The sequence below is a fragment of the Peromyscus maniculatus genome, chromosome 4 (assembly GCF_049852395.1).
Source record: "Peromyscus maniculatus bairdii isolate BWxNUB_F1_BW_parent chromosome 4, HU_Pman_BW_mat_3.1, whole genome shotgun sequence".
Classification (NCBI taxonomy): domain Eukaryota; kingdom Metazoa; phylum Chordata; class Mammalia; order Rodentia; family Cricetidae; genus Peromyscus; species Peromyscus maniculatus.
Window position 1 is genome coordinate 103,400,264 of NC_134855.1, and position 20,235 is coordinate 103,420,498.

The window sequence follows — 20,235 nt, forward strand, 5'->3', positions numbered from 1 at the left end:
CTCCCTAAAGGAATCTGTCACTTGTGGACTTCTGTCTCCTCTGGCTTTGTATAGTTTGGGATCTGGGCTGGTGAGACGGCTCAGTGGGGGAAAGCTCTTGAAATTCGTGTCATGAAGAGGTGGCGAGACAACCTGAGTGTGAGTTCCAGACCATGAAGGTTGTCCTCTGTCCTACAACCATGGCATGCAGCGCAAGCCCACACACCCACACACCTGATAACAGGAATCCAGCTACATTCTGTACTGTTGTGAAATATTCCTTTACACTGTGTGAGGATGTGTCACTGTGATTAGTTTAATAAGGAGCTGAATGGCCATTAGCTAGGCAGGAAGAGATTAGGCAGGACTTCTGGGGACAGAGAGATTTCAGAGAGGAAGAAAGGCGGAGTCACCAGCCAGATGTGAAAGACATAGGATGGGCAGTACAGAGTGAAGGTAACCGAGCCACATAGAAGAATGTAGATTACAAAATATGGGCTAATTTAAGTTGTAAGAACTAGCTGACAACAAGCCTAAGCTAAGGTCAAGCTTTCATAATTAATAAGAAGCCTCCATGTCATTATTTGTGACCTGGTGGTCCTGAAGAAAAAGTTCGTTTTCACTGTACACGTACCCCATTGCCTCTGTGGGACCCTCCACAAGACACGCACCTGACTGCAGCAGGTGGGCACACTGCTTCTGACTGTCCTCTAGACTTCTCGTCAGCCTGTTAATGAGCTCCGTCTTCTCTAATTTGACAGCCTCTTGACTCCTCTCCAGCTGCTGCACGTGATCCTTTAACCGAGCGCAAACGCTTTCCTAAACGGAAGGCAACAAGTCATTTTCACAATCAGCTTTAGTAGAAATTAAAGTGTCCAACGTCAAATCATCACCTGGTAGTGTGATCTCTTGTACAGGGTTAACCTGTTCACATGTGACCTGGGGGGAGGCCCGGCTAACAAAGGACACCTGTAAGATACTGTTATTCTAAAGTCAGATTTTACTCATGCCAAAGGAAGTATATTACAGTCCTGTTTGCATTTTATGCTGTGTTAATGAATATATACAAATGCCGGCAAACCACTTTGAGTCACAGAATCCGTATCCTCAGACAAGGAAACACATGAACACATGGAAACTCCATTCTGAGCAGCCAAAGGCTCATTCTGTTCAGGGCAGCCAAAAATAATCTGTCCCTCCTCCGAGTTTCTTTTCAATTTGACCTGTTTCTCTTATATTCCTCTTTCTACCTTTTACACCTCTTATTTCCCTTGTCTCCTGAAGGCATCTCTTCAGCATGTTATGCATACCAGGCATTATAATGAATACTTGAAAAATTAATGACAAAAAAAAGACATGGTAATTGTTGTGTGACTGTATGAGGATATATAAAAAATACACACTGTGGGACAAGGATCTGTGTTGCCTACATACATACATGGAGAGGGAAAGGTACTGTGCCAATATTTCTCCACAAAGAAAACATATTTGGAAATAAGAAAGCATGGGAATTTGAAGAAACCATCACTGTAACAATCATCACTTCCCACCTAAAAGCCACTTGGGCTGAATGTCAATCAAAGCACGGATGAGGCAGGAGAATCACTGGAGCAGCAACCGTCTTAAGCTTCCTGAGAAGCCCGAAGAAAACGATTAGCAAGAGCTCTGAAGTAAGAACACGTGGGCCTTTGGTACCAGATTCCCTAGCACAGCCTAAACCTCAGCCACGCTCTCGATGACATGAATACAGGGATGCCCCAAATGCAAAAGATCTGGGCGCGTCCCCATGCAAAGGAAGGGGCTCTCTCTGAAGGCTCTCGCTTTGCTTTAAAATCCTGTGAATTTTCTATGTCATACTGCAGCTGTGTTTGCTTTAAATTTTTTCTACCAAATTTTTAGCAAAATGAAGCTTCTGGAAAGCAGTCCCTGTTTATTTAGTGCTGCAAACTTCTTGGCATGCTGCTGCTGTTTCCCAGACCAGCTTGGGAGGCGCAGCTCTAAGGAGCTAGTATAACATGGCTGACGCACTATGGAGCTATCAGGAATGCAGTACAAATGCTTGTCGTGCAAGGGTGGCGAGACACTCCAGGTGCCAGTCTAGAGGTCCCAACAGTTTTGAATTGTTACAATGTTGTATATACAGTCTTTTCTACATTGAAAATCTGATGTCTAAGGAATGCATTAAGTTAATAATGTGCTATAACCATGTATTTCTCAAATCGCACTAGGTACACAGACATTCAAAAAGCTCTGCTGTGTCAGAGAGTCGCGCCTCCCATTACATGCAATTAGCAGTCTCTGTGTGGAATTCTCTTTCAAAATACAACTAATACCCATCCGTGATTTAAAAGAAAAATAAGTCTTAAGAACTTTCTCAATTTTTCTTTAAAAGGAGAAAGAATCTAAATCTAGCATATTTAACAGGAAAACCTGAAGCTTTCCCACAAAGATGAGGACTAGGGAAGGGATGTCCCTTCATGCCTTTGAGCAGCATGTTGGAAGCTCTTGCCAATGAACTACAGTAAGAAAATGAAACAGAAAGAATACAAATTACAGAGAACAGAGTAAGTCTCTCTTTGTCTATCATTGACATAATCTGCTACACAGAAAATCGGAAGGAGGAAACCTACTAAAACTATAAGCAATTGCACATGAGCTGCGTGCGGTGTGAGCTAATAGGGGAAATCACCCTCCCGTACACCACAACGCGCAAGTAGAACTTGAAATTTAAAAAAGCCATGTCATTTACGCCACTCCAAAATGAGGGTCTTTAGTAGAAACGTAAAACATAAGATCTAGTTGGACAAAACTACAACACTGAAGAAATCAATAAAGACCTATATAACTGTAACAGTACTCTGTTTACAATGGGAACACTCGGGATCATCAAGATGCCACTTGCTCCCAAAGAGACCTACAGAGTCTGTGTACTCTCAGCATACCAGCAAGCTACTTTGTGGGTGTCAACAAACTGAGTATCTTAAGTTTATATGAGGGGTTCCACACATCGCCACTACAGTGGGAGCACATTGAGAATGAAGGAACACCAATCACAGAGGGCAGGAAGTGAAATCATGGGAAATTCTTTATCTTTCTCTCACTTCTGGTGTAAACCTGACTTTTGTAGCACTCTTCCAAAGGAATACCAACTGGATTATAAAAATACAGATTGGTACAAGTACTTTGACTCCTTATTACAAATACTGCGGAGCCAATTGATAACACGTTTAAAGGGGATACCATAAAAAAACACCCCAGGTTGGAGATAAGTCACAGCAAATACAGCTCAGGTTTAGAATCTAAAGTCCACTCGGCACAGACCAAGGTTCGGTTCTATCTTCAGTCTGAGGTCCCTCTTCTCAAGTGGTGATGGCAGGCATGGGGACAGATGAAGAGGCCAGAGGCACAGGCTCCAACTCCTTCGCTGTCCTGCGATAACACAGACTGGAGGAGACTGGTGGTACTAGAGCGGGAAGGTCCAGGGAGGGTGTCCTGAGAGCCGTTTTCGGGGCTGCCACATCTGTACCAACCATTCCTACAGGAAAGGGTTCCAAACACACCAAACATACCGGGAATTCCTCCCAGCCCTCCCAGGGAGACAGTGTCAAGGCAGAGGAGGCAAAGCTCGCCAAACACTCCACACATGGGAGCTGACAGACTCCATTTTCCTAAATCTACCACCACCAACCACTGTACACTGTGTATGATATTCAAAGGCAACATGAATAAATAAACATTTTAAAGCAAAATAACTATCTTCTAACTATATAGAAGGTCACTGAGACGTATAGACTTTGAGTCTACTTAATTTTGGTGTGTGTTTTTTTATAATAAAGTTTATTTAAAAATTAGATAAATAAAAATTCCTTAGACAATTGCCAAAAAAAGGTAAAATAGCAAAAAAAAAAAAAAAAACTGTACCCCAATGCTGTGGGATGTTCTGTATGTCCTGTGGGAGCCCTTCTTGGGTTCTTTGTGGCGTTACCCAGCAGGTCCGCATAGAGGATGATTAGGACCATGGGCCTGAGTGCAGGTGTCTGAGATGGTCTGCACTTGGCTGTGCTGGGGGATGGTCTGTATGTCAAGTTGTTCTGATTGATCAATAAATAAAACCTGATCGGCTGTGGCTAGGCAGGAAGGATAGGCGGGACTAACAGAGAGGAGAAATAAAAGGACAGGAAGGCAGAAGGACTGACTGCAGCCGCCGCCATGACCAGCAGCATGTGAAGTCACCGGGAAGCCACCAGCCACATGGCAAGGTATAGATTTATGGAAATGGATTAATTTAAGATAAAAGAACAGTTAGCAAGAAGCCTGCCACGGCCATACAGTTTGTAAGCAATATAAGTCTCTGTGTTTGCTTGGTTGGGTCTGAGCGGCTGTGGGACTGGCGGGTGACAGAGATTTGTCCTGACTGTGGGCAAGGCAGGAAAACTCTAGCAACACCCCAAACTCTAGTTAATTTCTATAAAGCAGACTCTTCAATGGTTGGGCATAGCCTTTATCTTTTTCCATCCCTAGAAACCATTATGATCAAATTCACAACAGTTTTTATGTAAAAGGGAAAAAATAATTAATAAATTGAAAAAAACACATAACATAAAAAGAAAATGGACTGGGGATGAGTTGGAAGAATGTTGGCCAAACATGCACCAAACATGAAGCATAGTGCATGCCCCATAACCCAGAATCACACTAACAGAGCATGGTGGTGCATGCCCCATAACCCAGAGTCACACTAACAGAGCATGGTGGAGCATGCCCCATAACCCAGAGTCACACTAACAGAGCATGGTGGTGCATGCCCCATAACCCAGAGTCACACTAACAGAGCATGGTGGTGCATGCCCCATAACCCAGAGTCACACTAACAGAGCATGGTGGTGCATGCCCATAACCCAGAGTCACACTAACAGAGCATGGTGGTGCATGCCCACAACCCAGAGTCACACTAACAGAGCATGGTGGTGCATGCCCACAACCCAGCATCACACTAACAGAGCATGGTGGTGCATGCCCATAACCCAGAGTCACACTAACAGAGCATGGTGGAGCATGCTCACAACCCAGAGTCACACTAACAGAGCATGGTGGTGCATGCCCACAACCCAGAGTCACACTAACAGAGCATGGTGGTGCATGCCCACAACCCAGCATCACACTAACAGAGCATGGTGGTGTATGCCCACAACCCAGAGTCACACTAACAGAACATGGTGGTGCATGCCCACAACCCAGCATCACACTAACAGAGCATGGTGGAGCATGCTCACAACCCAGCATCACACTAACAGAGAATGGTGGTGCAAGCCCATAACCCCAGCATCACAGTAATAGAGCATGGTGGAGCATGCCCCATAACCCAGAGTCACACTAACAGAGCATGGTGGTGCATGCCCATAACCCAGCACTCAGGAAGCAAAGTCAGGAGGATCCAAAGTTCAAAGTCACCGTTAGCTACTTAGCAAGTTTGAGGACAGCTTGGGCTACAGGAGACTAGGTCATAAAGCAAAATATATAAAATAGAAACAATAATGAAGTAAAATGTCACACAATTATTCTGCCATACGAGGTCTACCAAACATGGGAAAAGGCAGAGTCGGCCATGGAAGTCAGAGATAACAACCCAAATCAGAGTGAACTTTGCGTGTGGGAGGTTTATCATATCCTCTCCTTAGTTTCTTCTCCTTTTCTCTTGGGTTAAATTAGTTCTTAAACTACATTAGGGAAAATTCATTCTGAAGCTGTGCTGATTCAACCTTAGGTTCTGGACACGAGGCAAGCAACCCCGCCACTCGATGCACTCTGAGCTTTCAATACTCACTCCTTCTTGGACACAAATAGGAAGTCGACTGTGAAATATGCTCAAGCTTAGGATCACAAGCAGTGTGTTTAGAACAGACTTTCTTCCCTATTTTATACATTTTACAGAATGAGTGTCCAGCATGGGAAACATTTCAATTCTGGAAAATTTGAAAATCCATATATGTATGTTGGAATGAGACTCAAGATTATACATGAAATTTACTTAATGTTGTTACTGTCTTAGTCAGGGTTTCCACTGCTGTGATGAAACACCATGACCAAAGCAACTTGGAGAGGAAATGGTTTACACTTGTTTGGCTGACACTTTCACATCATCGTTCACCATCAAAGGCAGTCAGGACAGGAACTCAAACAGGGAGGAACCTGGAGGCAAGAGCTGACACAGAGGCCATGGAGGGGTGCTGCTTGCTCCTTACGGCTTGCTCAGCCTGTTTTCTTATAGAATGCAGGACCACCAGCCCAGGGGTAGCCCCACCCACAATGGGCTAAGCCTTCCTCCATCAATCACTAATTTTAAAAATGCCTACAGGCTTGCTACAGCCTGACCTTATAGAGGCCTTTTCTCAATTGAGGTTCCTTCCTCTCAGATGACTCTAGCTATGTCAAGTTGACATAAAAACTAGCCAAGGCATATATATATTACACTCAGTCCAAAGATTTTTCTTATACAATACTGACTGTGACCTAGAGGTTTGCTGTAAAATTTTCTATTTGAAGCATCTGTCAGCCATCAGAATACTGGACTCCAGATAGCCAATTTCTATTCTCAAAAGAACCATTACTCTACACTCTTTAAGGAGAAGTGAATGTCCAGAGACCTACAAAAGGCTGCTGGGTCAACCCCAGGTTCTGATCAGTGGCAGTATACCCATTCCTTTCAGTTGGCATTTATTCTACAAGAATATGAATATATATAAATAAATATATATAAATAATATATAAAAACTATAAATATATATATATAAATAATATATATAAATATATATAAAAACTACAGTTTGACTAGCACTGAGGTCTGAGAAGGTACCAATTGATTCTATAAGAAAGGTACCCAAAATTAGGGTTTCAGACATATTCATGATTCAAAAAAAAAAGTGGTTTTTTTTTGGGGGGTGGGAGTTCAGTTACAATTTTATACCTATCATGAGCAGCAAAATTTCTACCTGGGGGACCACAAAATATCAGTTACAAAAAATAACCAGCTTTACTCAATGGATAGTTGCTCATTAGGGGTCACCTGACCTGCTCCTGAAGTTCGGTTCGGGTCGCATCCAAATTCTTCTGTAAGGATAGCACCTGCTCTTCGTACTTCTGTGTGAGGCCCGTGACAATGCTCTCGTGCTGTTCCCGGGCTCGCTGAAGGAATTCAGAATGATGGAGCTCCACCAGCTGCTGTTTCAGGCTCTCCAGGGTGACTTCAGTTGTTCTGGCCTTCTTGGTCAACTAGCAAACACACACAGGGCAGCCATGTAGATAGCATCTTAACTCTGCTCTTTAAGACTGTCCCCAGCTGCTACTCACACGCCCACGGATGCTAGGCACAATTCTTCCCTGACAACTAGACCGCACAGTACCTGCAGAGGGCACATGAGGAGTCTGAAGAGCAGTGGTCCTGCTGCAGATCAGCCCTGGCACTGTTTGCACGGCTCCATGAGCAAAGGGAGGCCACCCAATTGTAGGGTCTCAGAAAAATGTGTTGCTCATTCAGAGACTGCAAACCTACAAATGGTCACTTACTAAATAAAAAGATTTTTGGTTTTCTTTTTTGAGACAGAATCCCACTGTCTGCCCAGGCTGGCTTCAAATTCCCAGGCTAAGTGATCATCTTTCCTCAGCCGAGTGGCTAGCACTAGAAGCGTATGCCACCACATTCCAGCATAAAGAGTTCTGAAAGCAAAGCTGATACTGTGGGTAAAATCACAACCCACAGATGGTTTCCCAATGCCCTAAATCTGTGATTATGCAGGCTTTACAGCAATTAATTAATTAATTGATATAAAGTTATAGATAGGATTACAGTTACTAATCAAATAACATTAAAATAAGGAGGCTCAAAAAAATTTAGGAAACTCTGAAGGAAATTATTTGGATCAAGATCTTTACACTCTCAGCATTTGTCAATAACTGACTTTATGACCTTGGGCAAGTAATTTGCCATTCTAAGACCTGCTTCATACATGCATAAAATGGTAAAGTATAGTGCCTTCCCAATCAGAATTCCAATTAGATTTTTGTTTTATAAAACGTTAACCATTGATTTACAAAATCTAAAGAAAAAAAGTGAGAGAAATTTTCAAAATATTTTGAACAGGGACAAGCCTTGTTTGCCAATTTTAAAATACACCTGTGGTGATACTGTGTTTCCCAATATATCGTGCATCCTAATAAACGTATCTGGGGTCAGAGAACAGAACAGCTGCTAGGTAGACATAGAGGCCAGAAAATGGTGGCACTCACACCTCTAATCCTAGCATTCTAGAGGCAGAGATCCATCCAGATCTCTGTGAGTTCAAAGCCACACTGGAAACAGCCAGGCATGGTGACTCACGCCTTTAATCCCAGGAAGTGATGGAAGAAAGCAGAAAGGTATATAAGGCATGAGGACCAGGAACTAGATCCTGGTTAAGCTTTTAGGCTTTTGAGCAGCAGTTCAGCTGAGATTCATTCCGGATGAGGACTCAGAGGCTTCCAATCTGAGGAAACAGGATCAGCTGAGGAACTGGCAAGGTGAGGTTAGCTGTGGCTGGTTCTGTTTCTCTGATCTTTCAGCGTCCACCCCAATACCTGGCTCTGGGTTTGTTTTTATTAATAAGACCTTCTAACAATTCGTGCTACATACACCACAAAGTCACCATCATGACAGCATTCAAACAGGAACAGAAAAATACGTAAGAAAAAAAAAAACGTGTGCATGTTAAGTTTCATCTTAACCAGCACTCAATCAGCATACACTGACCACCAACTGTACACCAACTACTGGCCTAAATGGCTACAGGAATGAGGCTAGCCCAATGATGCCTTCGAGATATTCTTTGTCTTTTATAAGAAAGTGAAGAAAGAAACTCGGGGTAAAAGCTATAAGCAGGAGTTGGCTGGTCAGATGGCAAGAGCCATGGACTAGGCATTCCCAAGAAGAGGCAGTGTGCGCGGGCATTCAAACAAGACAGGAGGGAAGAGATGACCCCTGACAGAAGGTCACCTTGTCCCACAGGTGAGGTAGGTCACGCAAAGCCTTTAAGTAAAGAATAACAAAATTAGAACTATATTCTGGAAATATTATCCAGGTGGCCATAATTTGCAGGAACAGTAAAACTAGAGGAGCGGAGAGACTTGAAGGAAGAACTGTATCCACGGAGAACTGCCACCTCCCCCTGGTACCCACGGAGAACTGCCACCTCCCCCTGGTATCCACGGAGAACTGCCACCTACCCCTGGCACCCACGGAGAACCGCCACCTCCCCCTGGCACCCACGGAGAACTGCCACCTCCTCCTGGTACCCATGGAGAACCGCCACCTCCCCCTGGTACCCACGGAGAACCGCCACCTCCTCCTGGTACCCATGGAGAACCGCCACCTCCTCCTGGCACCCAGATGATCCCAGGTGTGTGGCAGGACATGTATCAAAGTTCTTCTGAATGCAGTCTTCTACAAACTAAAAGATTTTTGTTCTTTTAATTCTATTTATTTATTTAATCTGTGAGCGTTTTGCCTACATGTATGTCTGTGAGCCACACATGCCTGGTGCCCACAGAGGCCAGAAGAGGGGGTTGGACCCCTAGGACAGAAGATACAAGTTGTAGCAAGCTGCTATGTGGGTGCTGGGAATTGAACCCTGGTCCTCTGAAGAGCGGCCAGTGCTCTTGGCTGCTGAGCCACGGCTCCAGTCCCCAACTGAAGTTCTGTTGAAGAAAGATAAAAGCTTACCTTTTCTTCACTGACTTTGAACGCTTGAATCTGGGTCTCTAGCGCTTTTATCTGTGCCTCAAGCTGGATCTCCCTTTCCTTTCCATTCTGAAAGAGTTTCTGGGATTCCCGAAGGCTGAGGGTCAAGCCGTCCTTCTCATCTGGAGCATGAAAGATATTTACATAAATACTGTCACTGTTGTGGGACCATAACTGTCACAACCTCTAGGATATCTACATCTGAATGAAATTCAATTCAGAAAAATGAGTTTTAGTTGCTTTAGAAAAAAACAAAAAAAAAAATTTTTTTAATTGACACCCAAAATAATTCAAAGAACCTTCACCACAAAGATTCCCAATACTTCCAGCATCTGCTCACTTAAGAAGCTTCACAGATACAAGCTTGTGCCAATCAAAACGGTTCCCTAGAGCAGGTCATAGTTGGACACAGCTGTGATCCCAGTACTCAGAGGACCACAGAGAGAAGTACTGATCCCAGTACTCAGAGGACCACACAGTGAGAAGTACTCATCCCAGTACTCAGAGGACCACACAGGGAGAAGTACTGATCCCAGTACTCAGAGGACCACACAGGGAGAAGTACTGATCCCAGTACTCAGAGGACCACACAGAGAGAAGTACTGATCCCAGTACTCAGAGGACCACACAGGGAGAAGTACTGATCCCAGTACTCAGAGGACCACACAGGGAAAAGTACTGATCCCAGTACTCAGAGGACCACACAGAGAGAAGTACTGATCCCAGTACTCAGAGGACCACACAGGGAGAAGTACTCATCCCAGTACTCAGAGGACCACACAGGGAGAAGTACTCATCCCAGTACTCAGAGGACCACACAGGGAGAAGTACTCATCCCAGTACTCAGAGGACCACACAGGGAGAAGTACTGATCCCAGTACTCAGAGGACCACACAGGGAGAAGTACTGATGTCAGTACGCAGAGGACCACACAGGGAGACCCTCACTCACAAAACAAGGCATCTGGGGACTAATCACTCCTTCACATCCTTGTAAGGAACTCTTGAATGCCCCAGTCTTCGGTCCTTCCGTAACATTTCACAAATTCTCTCCAAAAAGATCTTGTGAGCATCACAGAAAGAGCTTTTGTTTCACTACCAGTTAAATTTGAAATGAGATGAAATGCAGTCGTAAAATTATTCCACAAATGGAGTAACACTGGCTACAGCTGGAGCACAGAATAAGCAATCAGACCTGCTCTGTGTCCTCCAGATGATTACACCAGAAATGGCGACAAGGGTCCCTACTGCACCGCAAACTACACATGTCAGCTCTAAGGGGATGGTTATCAAGGTAACGATGTAAGGCGGCCAGCAGTTCAATAACGCCCACACTGCCCACACTCTCTGAATCTAACATCTGGGAAGCGGGGGTGGGGGGGTGTCAACAAAATAAGAGGAAAGGAAAAAAGAAAATGCCTGGTCACAGAAGTCTTGCCAGGGCTTGGGGGTCTGCTCCGACTCACGTGAGCCCTCTGCCCAGCTCAAATGAGGGTACTGGAAATGAAAAGCACAAGAAGCTAGAACAGAATAAAATGAATTTCTTAGAAACCAACTGCCCAGCTCTCGTGCAGCAGAAAAGGCCCCAAGCCAGCAGCCGCCTCACCTTGGATTATTAGAAGCTGGTGGTTCAGATACCGAATCTGGCGCTCACTGTCGTTCAGCTTTTCAACTAAGCTGTCCAGTTGTCTCTCCTTCGCTTTGTTAAGAACCTGGAGTTGAATAATATGTATATTTTCTGCAGAGTCTGCTTTGGAATTAGAGACAATTTATTAGATAAAAACACACTAAAATATAAGTCTGTGATCAGCTAGGGTAGTGTATTTCAAGCTCTTTAAACAACTTGGTGAATTATCACGAAACTAATTCAGCGGATTACAACTAACATCCTTTTGAATATGAAGACAGATTATACAGAATGTATCAGAGAGCATCGTGTAGTGAGAATACGCATTTACATGAATGGACTACCGCAGGACAAACTCCACACTTTCCTAGGGGTCACCACCAGGAAAGGAGGCATGCCTCTGGGTTCAGGTTAAACACTGACTCACTATCAGTGCAGACAACTAACACGGAGCTGCGACAGAGAAAAGTGCTCTCGTCAAACCAGGGCAAGACACAAGCGCAGGAGCTGCTGTCACACTGTCTGAAGAGGACACGGCCAGGTACACTTGTCAAAGCATCCTTCAGCAGAAGGGTAAATACACTGGGTTATGTTTACACTGGCATATGATGGCTATACTCCTTAACTAATAAAGAGAGGAGTGAACGCTGACATCTTCATCAGAAACAAAGTTATTGTAGAAAATGTTTAGATTGGAGGGAGAAGAAAAATGACTGGTATAAAAAGAATAACACTTCATTTCCATAATGATATTCTTCATTTCCCACTAGGCATATGCTTCTAGAAACTTATGATCAGTAAATACATATAAAAATTTTTAATATTTATTAACAGAATAATTTGAACTCTTTTCTAAATTAAATTTAAAAAAAAAAAAGAAACTTAAGGCCAGGCATGGTGCTATAAGCCTTTAATCCTATCATTCAGGCAAAGGCAGACAGGTGTCTGTGAGTTCAAGGTCACCCTGGTCAACACATCGAGTTCCAACCAGGGCTTCATACTGAGACCCTGTCTTAAAAAAAGAAAAAGAAAAAATCTGAGTATTGAAAGCATCTCTCTGGCCTTACAGAAGGTGGGGGCAGAAATGTACTGTCTCAAAGCTCTCTCTCTCCAAATTCACCTGTTTTTATTAATTTTAAACTTTACTATAAAAAAAAATAATTTGCAAATAAAAAGATTACACACCAAAATTAACCAGGCCCAAAGTCTTTACAGTTCAACGAACTTCTAAACAGAGTAGCCATTCAAAACAGAAGCTGTGGAACTTCACATTGGATTTTACAATTCACTATCAAATATATTTTATGCATTTATTCACCATCAAAAACAAAAACCCCAAGAGAGTTAGAACTAGAAAAGCAGTTAGTTTATGGCCTTCTCCTAGCTCCCCCTCATCACCTGCAGTCAGTCCTAGTTCCTCTCCCAACACTTCACCCCTCCTCTTCTCTTTCCATCATGTTTCACTGCACCCACACATGCGTGTGTTTACACATGTGCCTGTGTTACCGGCTAGGTTCCCACAGGCACGAGAACATGCAGGGTTTCTGCCTGAGGTTGTGCGGCCTCAACTGACCTCATTCTTTAACTGTTGTTGCTGGGAAACTTGGCACTACCGTTAAGTTACTCAACTAACTTCTAAATGTCAACTTAAAAAAAAATGTATAATCACCTTAGAAATAAAGTAACAATGCAGATTTTTAAGAACAGTAAGGAGAGACATAAAGCATGTCACTACCAGAGAACCTGAGGGAGCAGATGCGGGCGTGGCTGTTGACAACTGCCACTCCATCTCAAACCACCCCAGCCACATGCTAGTTCTACTTCTCTGTGGCATTCAAATCGAGAGAAGACGCTCCCACACTTGCTGCTGAGCCTTCAAGACAAATGCGCTCTGGGGCTCCCTACAGCTATCCTGTGGCCCTAACAAGCCTAAAGCAACACTCTGCGTCCAAACAGAGAAGGCCAGTTTTCTCGAGGACCTGGACCTAGCCCACACATCCAATAGTATATAGGACAACTTCTCCAACCACTCTAGAATCATACTGGCTCATCAATATACACAATAATTCAAAGTTAATTTAATTCTCCAGGAGCACAATGATAAAAGCTTCCATCTATGAAAATACCAAGGCTAGTCACTGCATAGCTTTTTTGTTTGTTTTTAAACAAGCATTTCATCTCAAAATCCTCTAGTGGCTTTAAGTGTTTTCCTTATGATGATTTTTTTTTTAAAGATTTATTTATTTATTATGTATACAGCATGTATGACTGCAGGCCAGAAGAGGGCATCAGATCTTGTTACAGATGGTTGTGAGCCACCATGTGGTTGCTGGGAATTGAACTCAGGACCTCTGGAAGAGCAGTCAGTGCTCTTAACCTCTGAGCCATCTCTCCAGCCCCTTATGATCATATTTATACACACTCTACATCAAAAATCAAAAAGCCTAGGAAGTGTGGTGGTTTGAATTAAAGGGTCCCCACAGACTCCTGTATTTGAATGGTCAGTCACCAGGGAGTAACAGTTTAAAAGGATGAAAAGGATTAGGAGGGGTGCCCTTGTTGGAGGAAGTATGTCACTGGGGGTGGGCCTGGAGGCTTCAAAAGCCCATGCCAAGTCCAAAGTCTGTCTGTCTGTCTGTCTGTCTGTGTGTCTCCCTCTGCCTACGGATCATGATGTAGCTCTTGGCTACTGCTCCAGCGCCAGCATGCACACCAGCACGCATGCCGCCATGCTCCCTGCAATGATGATAATGGACTAAACCTCTGAAACTGTAACAAGTCCCAGTTAAATGCTTTCTTTCGTAAGAGCTGCCTTGTCATGATGTCGCTTCACAGCAACAGAACACTGACTAAGACAGGGAGCAACTAATGTATCAACATCAATTCTGAATACAGTAGCAGGTTTGTACAATCATCACATTAAAACATATAAAACGAAAAGAAAAACTAAGAAATTCACAATTGATTTATTAATTACCCGCCTACAGAGTAAGAAACCCAAGACTAGTAGGATAAGTGTAATCATGTTCCAAAGCAGACAGGAAAACACTTAAGTTCAGTGTGATTCAATGCAAAAACTTTCATCTGACATTTTAGTTTCAAATAGTGCTACATTAGGGAGCATAGCACAATGAATCGCAATGAAATATTTAATTCACAGCTGTTTTATTTTATCTTTACCCCACCAACAGCTCCCTACAAACATTTGCTCTTGTGAGGTTCAGGAATGAAAACAAGGGCCTTACAAATTTACAAATGCCACACATGCCCCAAGTACTCAGGCTGTCTTGAATGCTCTTTGCACTCAGGCTGGCCTTGACTGATGCCAGATCCTCCTATCTCTCCCCTAAGAGCCCATATTACAGGTAAACCACCACTCCCTAGTTCAATAAACTATTTTGAAATAAACATTAAAGTGCTTATTAGTTTGCTCATAAATAGCTCAGTATATACTTTCAATATAAGGAAATGGGGCTTGTTTGAAATGTCAACAATTCTATTATTGTTACTTAAAAAATATTAATTCTTGGGGCTGGAGAGATGGCTCAGCAGTTAAGAGCACCGACTGCTCTTCCAGAGGTCCTGAGTTCAATTCCCAGCAACCACATGGTGGCTCAGAACCATCTGTAATGAGATCTGGCGCCCTCTTCTGTATACATAATAAATAAATAAATCTTTAAAAAAATATATATATTAATTCTTAAATACATATATATAAATATTCATTAAGTGTTCAAAATTCCCCGATTATGTCAATGAAAAATAATACAGCTGGCTGTAGTAACACATCTCTAAGCAGAGGGATTGTCATGGGTGTGAGGCCAGCTTGGGCAACACAGCAAGGCCCTAGCTGAAAATAAAACAAAAACAGTCAAATAAATAAACAAACAGAATACCTACTTTCATTAGCTCCTAAAAATTGTTGCTGCAGGCCTTCAAACATGTCACTTGCTGCCATCTCCTGGGCTGGTGAGCTACCGCTCTGGCCAGAAGATTGGTAAGGTTTATAGACTGCTTTATATGGCTCCAAAGCTTGGCAGCTGGGTCCCTGAGATTAAACAAATTGCTATTAAAAGATGACAAATAAGATTAACAATTAAGATTTGGTCTTTTCTTCCAAAATTACCTTACTAGACACCTCCCTCCACTTTCCAAGTGCTGGAATTACAGATGTGCACCGCCATGCCTGGTTTATGCAATACCGGGGATTGAACCCAGAACCCCACGCATGCTAGGCAAGCATTCTACCAACTGACCTACAACATCCCCAGCCCATAATCAAATATTCATAGACATATGTGCTCAAAACTAGTACCCACGGTTACTGAGTACTACGAATTGCTTCCTAGTCCTCTTGAGCAGACAATAGAGTCAATTTCAAAAATAAAATTTAAGAATGGCAATGAGATTTGTACCACAAATGGTTAAGATAATGTCACCGTCTTGGGAACATAACACATGTACATGCTCAATAAATGAGAACATGTGATACCATCTCATGTACAATAAATTCTCAATTATTTTTCAATGAACAGCATTCTCCAGAGACAAAGAGAAAATAACTATCTTTTAATGGACCTCCCCCCCCCCCAAAAAAAATCATCATGTCATTGAATGATACAGAATAGCAATTGAGAAAATGAGACACTTCTTGTCATTGAGAAATTCTAAGACACACTATCTCCTGATGCCTTCTTAGAACTCCCCACATTCAGTTCATGGCGTGTTTCCTTAACAGTCACCCCATCTACCACTGCAACACCACACAAAGCAGGAACTGGATTTGAAGTGTTGGACTTGAACTCATTAGAAAACTGGTGAACACAGAAATGAAGGAAATTAAATGCTGTGATCTACATGAAACCACTCCTTTAAAAACAGCTTGTTTCTCAGGGAAGCACCTCACAGAAGACAGAAGCGGTCAATGAGGAGCCACTCCTTGAGAGACTTAACCTTTAACGTTTAAAAAACTATTCCCCAAAAGCTTCTATTGTAAACATCAGGCTTGGCATCGCAACTGCATTTGATCACAAACAGAAAACTAACTGAGCTAGAACCTGAGTGAATCGATTCAAAAAAACTGTTGTAATTACTTTACCAGTGTAAGTACATGCGTACACACAAACTCTTCAAAGTCACATTCTCACAGTACCTGACACTTGTCCCTCTGAGGATCTGAAAAGGTAATGACTCCAGCTGCCTGCTTGTGAAATTCCTGCTTCTGACCACCGGTGTACGGCCTAAAGTCTTCGGGAAGGTGATACAAATCTGCCGGCTCGGGTCTACTTGGAGGGCTATAGCCACTTCCGCCCTCATCCCCGCCTTCTCCGGGATGGTACCCGAGATGCTGGTCTTCAGTTTTACTTCGATTTTCTTCCCAGCCATTGCCACACTGTTCTCCAAAACACAAGTCCGGTACCGTCCTATTAGTCAACAAAAGTAAAGCAAAAGCACGAGCCGACCCTACCCGCAACAGCACTGTGGTCACCACCCGCACTTACATTCACGATGTGAGATCTGGGCAGTACGTCATAGTCACGCTCCATCCACTTCCTCTCCAGTTGCTCAGAAGGATGCAGTCTTGGAGAAAAATCAGTACTTTAGATCTACACTCTATCATATTTAGCCAAAATTAACACAAAGAAGCCCAAGATTCTAGTAGTTGTTTTTCCTTCAACCTTAACCCAAAAGTTTTAGAAAGCGGTCTCAAGTTTACATTCCTATCAGCAGAGGATCAAAGGAAGATTTATGGAGTACAATAAACAGGAGGAAGTGATCCCAGGTCCTTACTCTGCCACTAGGCCGTCCACACTGCAGTCCGAATCATGGCGCTCAGGAGAGGAGAGGTCATCATCCAGCATGTCGTGAGGGAGGTCTGTGAGTAGCTGCTGCAACTGAGTCAGGGGAGTCCCATCAGTATCACGCTGATTGAAACACAAGACACTACCCAAAGCTGCCTGAAGCCGACGAGCGACTGAACAAAGAGATTCCTTACTCCTCCACTTCATGAGTTTCTTGAATTGCACATGAATCGTGTTCACATTTTCACTTGAGGAAAGGGGACAGCATGACACCAGGATTACCAGCAGGCTTGACTTTTTCTACAAGGATGTCAGGTTTATATGCACACATCACAACTGAAAAGCCTCTTTGGGAAGCACAGCAAACCCGTAATCACTGTGCTCATTCACGGCGTCAGGTTCCACAGAGCAGACCTGCCTGTCAGGATCCCACTTCACCAGAAGTCAGGGGCGTGACAACCAGACAGCCCACAGGAAATCTGAGTTGCCAGATGTACTCTGCCCAGGTGGTGGGGACAGCAGCGACAGCATATGACCTAGGAGCCCTTAAGCTCTGGTAATGCCCTCGAGACCCCTCTAGGGAGTGACTGGTTAGGGAAAATCGTTAGGATGAAAAGATATGTGATATTCTCTGCTCCCAGAAGATGCAAAATTGTGCGTTAAAACGAACAAAACAGGGCTCATTTCAATATCAATGTGCAACTGCAGAATGACAGGCATGATGGGGCGGGAAAGAAGGACCCCAGATGCCATGCATCCATCTTTCCAGCCCCCACTCCATCCTTTAAAAGTGCGGTATTAATGAGGTTATAAGCTCTGTTTTGTTGAAGTTTAATGAATCATAGGTCCTTCAAAACGGCACGAGATGACACACGATGAGTCGGTGCGCACTGGGCTCAGGAGCTTTCTTCCGGGGAACTCACCTCTTTTTCCCTCTCGTAGTCTTCTTTGTCAAATTCTTCATCTTCATTCTGTGTCTGCAGGGCTACACTGCCAAACTCCAGTGACATGGTCCTCCTGAGGGGGGAGGAAGAATTACCACTCACACAAAAACCAGCCATATGACAGCCATTCATAGCAAAGGGAAAAGGCAAAGGATGATCAGAACAGTAACCAGGCTTCCCAAGAGGCGAGGAGGTATTTACAACAGTAAGATGTTTGCGAACCAAACTCAGAACGCTAACAAACTAGAAAGGCCGGACAGAGAAACCTTAAGGATCCGCTCAAGTGCTGCCTCAAGTCATGCACGGAATGCCGTAGGGTCCTCAAGACTCTGCCCCGTGCTCTGAATTCCACAAATACAAACTACACGTTTTCCAGAAAGAAGTTCCTCAACCCTCAGCTAGTGACTGTTACCCAGAAACTGTTCACACACCAAAAAGCTTAGGGTTCCATGACTCCCCTTCAGCAATCAGGGTCTGGGAAAATACTACAGGACAGATGAGAAGCCAAGGACCGGACCACCATGAGGCTCTAACACCAAAGCTCCCAGGATAGCAACTACTAACGCTGGACAGACTTCTAATTATTTAAATTATATCCGGGGACCTAAAGGCCCCAGTTTCCAAAATATTGATAATTCTGATCAAAAGAAAAAAAAATTGTAAGTATGTGCTACCAGTGGTCTGGCTAACACTGTCTACAGTCCAGGCTCCGCACGCCAGGGAAATGTACTTCTGTGTGTGGTCTGAGCCACAACTCAATCACTCCAACTTCCAGGCTGTAAAAAGTCATTAAACTGAGTCACATAAGAAGCCTACGGACCCAGCAACACAACTGCATTTTGTCATAAGAATATAACTCCCTTCTGGTAACAGTTGTGAACTACATCACAAATGTCGTAACCGTTAGCCCTGTACATAAAACAACAACAAAAACTTTATCAGATCTCAGACACCCCAGATTATATGATGTAATTCCATTTGTATACCAAGAAAAAGAAACCCATTTCAATCATGACACAACACTACTTTTAAAATACAGACTGTTTTATAGCTGTTAAAAATGTGAGCTCAAAATCTGTGCTTTTACAGACGAGGCATAAAACACACATGCACAATCTCACTGGGGAATGGAAGCCTTGTCTCTACCCAGTCCCTGCTGGAATTCTCTTGTATATATCATACAATAAAGACCAGAATATGATAACCTAAGATGGCTCTTGTGGGGAGGAGAAACCAGTACTCCCACACCTCTGGGTTCAGTTCATTGCTCAAGCAGACATCACGTCTGGACAGTCTCAGAGGATGGAAACAGAGATACACTTTAACCTATCACCCTAAGGAAGTGGGACAAAGTTGAGCCAAAGGCATCCTCCAGGAAGAAAAAAGGATCCTTCCAGAGACTGGAGAGTTGGCTCGGTGATCAAGAGCACTTGTCTCTTCTGCAGAGGAACCAGGTTCAATTCCAGTGTCTACATGGCATCTAGCAACCATCTGTAACTTACAGTAGAAAAAAAAAAAAGCCCATTTCTGTCCTCCACAGGCAACAGGCATACAAGTGGTGCCGAGATATATTTGCAGGCAAAAGACTCACACACATAAAATAAAAATACATTTTTTAAACTGTAGAGAGCAAAAGATATCAGTCATAAGTCTGCATTCTGTGTCACAGAATACATTAACTAAGTCAAGAGTACCAGGTGTGGTGGCGCACGCCTTTAATCCCTGCACTCGGGAGGCAGAGGCAGGCGGATCTCCGTGAGTTCGAGGACAGCCTGGTCTACACTGGGAGTTCCAGGACAGGCAGGGCTACAGAGCAACCCTGCCTAAAAAGACAAACAAACAAACAGAAACAAAGTCAAGAGATAAAATTACAAAAATTGTAAAACTACTTACAAAACACTTAACAAAAAGTACCAACGTTTTCCCCAAGAAAATGAGAATAAGGTGGGAAAATAGCATGAGAATTCGTTTTAGAAAGGTATATAAAATGCTCATTTAACAAGTATCAGAGTCTGAGCTCAGGCTCGGGAGACGGCTCAGTGCATCAAAATTCTTGCCATTTGAGTGTGAAAAGTTCAAATCCTCAGAGCCCACATTACAGCCAGACACACAGCAC

At 43.4% G+C, this 20,235-nt stretch overlaps 1 protein-coding gene across 14 annotated transcripts in view; it reads right to left on the reverse strand.

Annotated features, from left to right (window-relative positions):
• The window catches only part of Cep152 (centrosomal protein 152), an 84,820-nt gene that overhangs the window by 62,729 nt on the left and 1,856 nt on the right, over nucleotides 1-20,235 (reverse strand). For 8 of the 14 annotated variants that reach the window (XR_013050724.1, XM_076570559.1, XM_076570558.1 and 5 more), the window contains exons 2-10: nucleotides 18,099-18,192; nucleotides 17,165-17,268; nucleotides 16,876-16,954; nucleotides 16,527-16,766; nucleotides 15,275-15,422; nucleotides 11,354-11,497; nucleotides 9,731-9,870; nucleotides 7,048-7,248; nucleotides 651-798 (exon numbers count right to left, since the gene is read on the reverse strand). Coding sequence is in view for 13 of the 14 variants with exons in the window: in XM_076570559.1 (XP_076426674.1) it covers nucleotides 651-798; nucleotides 7,048-7,248; nucleotides 9,731-9,870; nucleotides 11,354-11,497; nucleotides 15,275-15,422; nucleotides 16,527-16,766; nucleotides 16,876-16,954; nucleotides 17,165-17,268; nucleotides 18,099-18,185 (1,291 nt within the window). In the remaining variant the exon portion in view is untranslated. Of the gene's footprint in view, nucleotides 1-650; nucleotides 799-7,047; nucleotides 7,249-9,730; nucleotides 9,871-11,353; nucleotides 11,498-15,274; nucleotides 15,423-16,526; nucleotides 16,767-16,875; nucleotides 16,955-17,164; nucleotides 17,269-18,098; nucleotides 18,193-18,793; nucleotides 18,897-20,235 lie in introns of those variants that run through there. The other 6 variants (XM_076570560.1, XM_076570557.1, XM_076570552.1 and 3 more) reach the window with 3 other exon arrangements.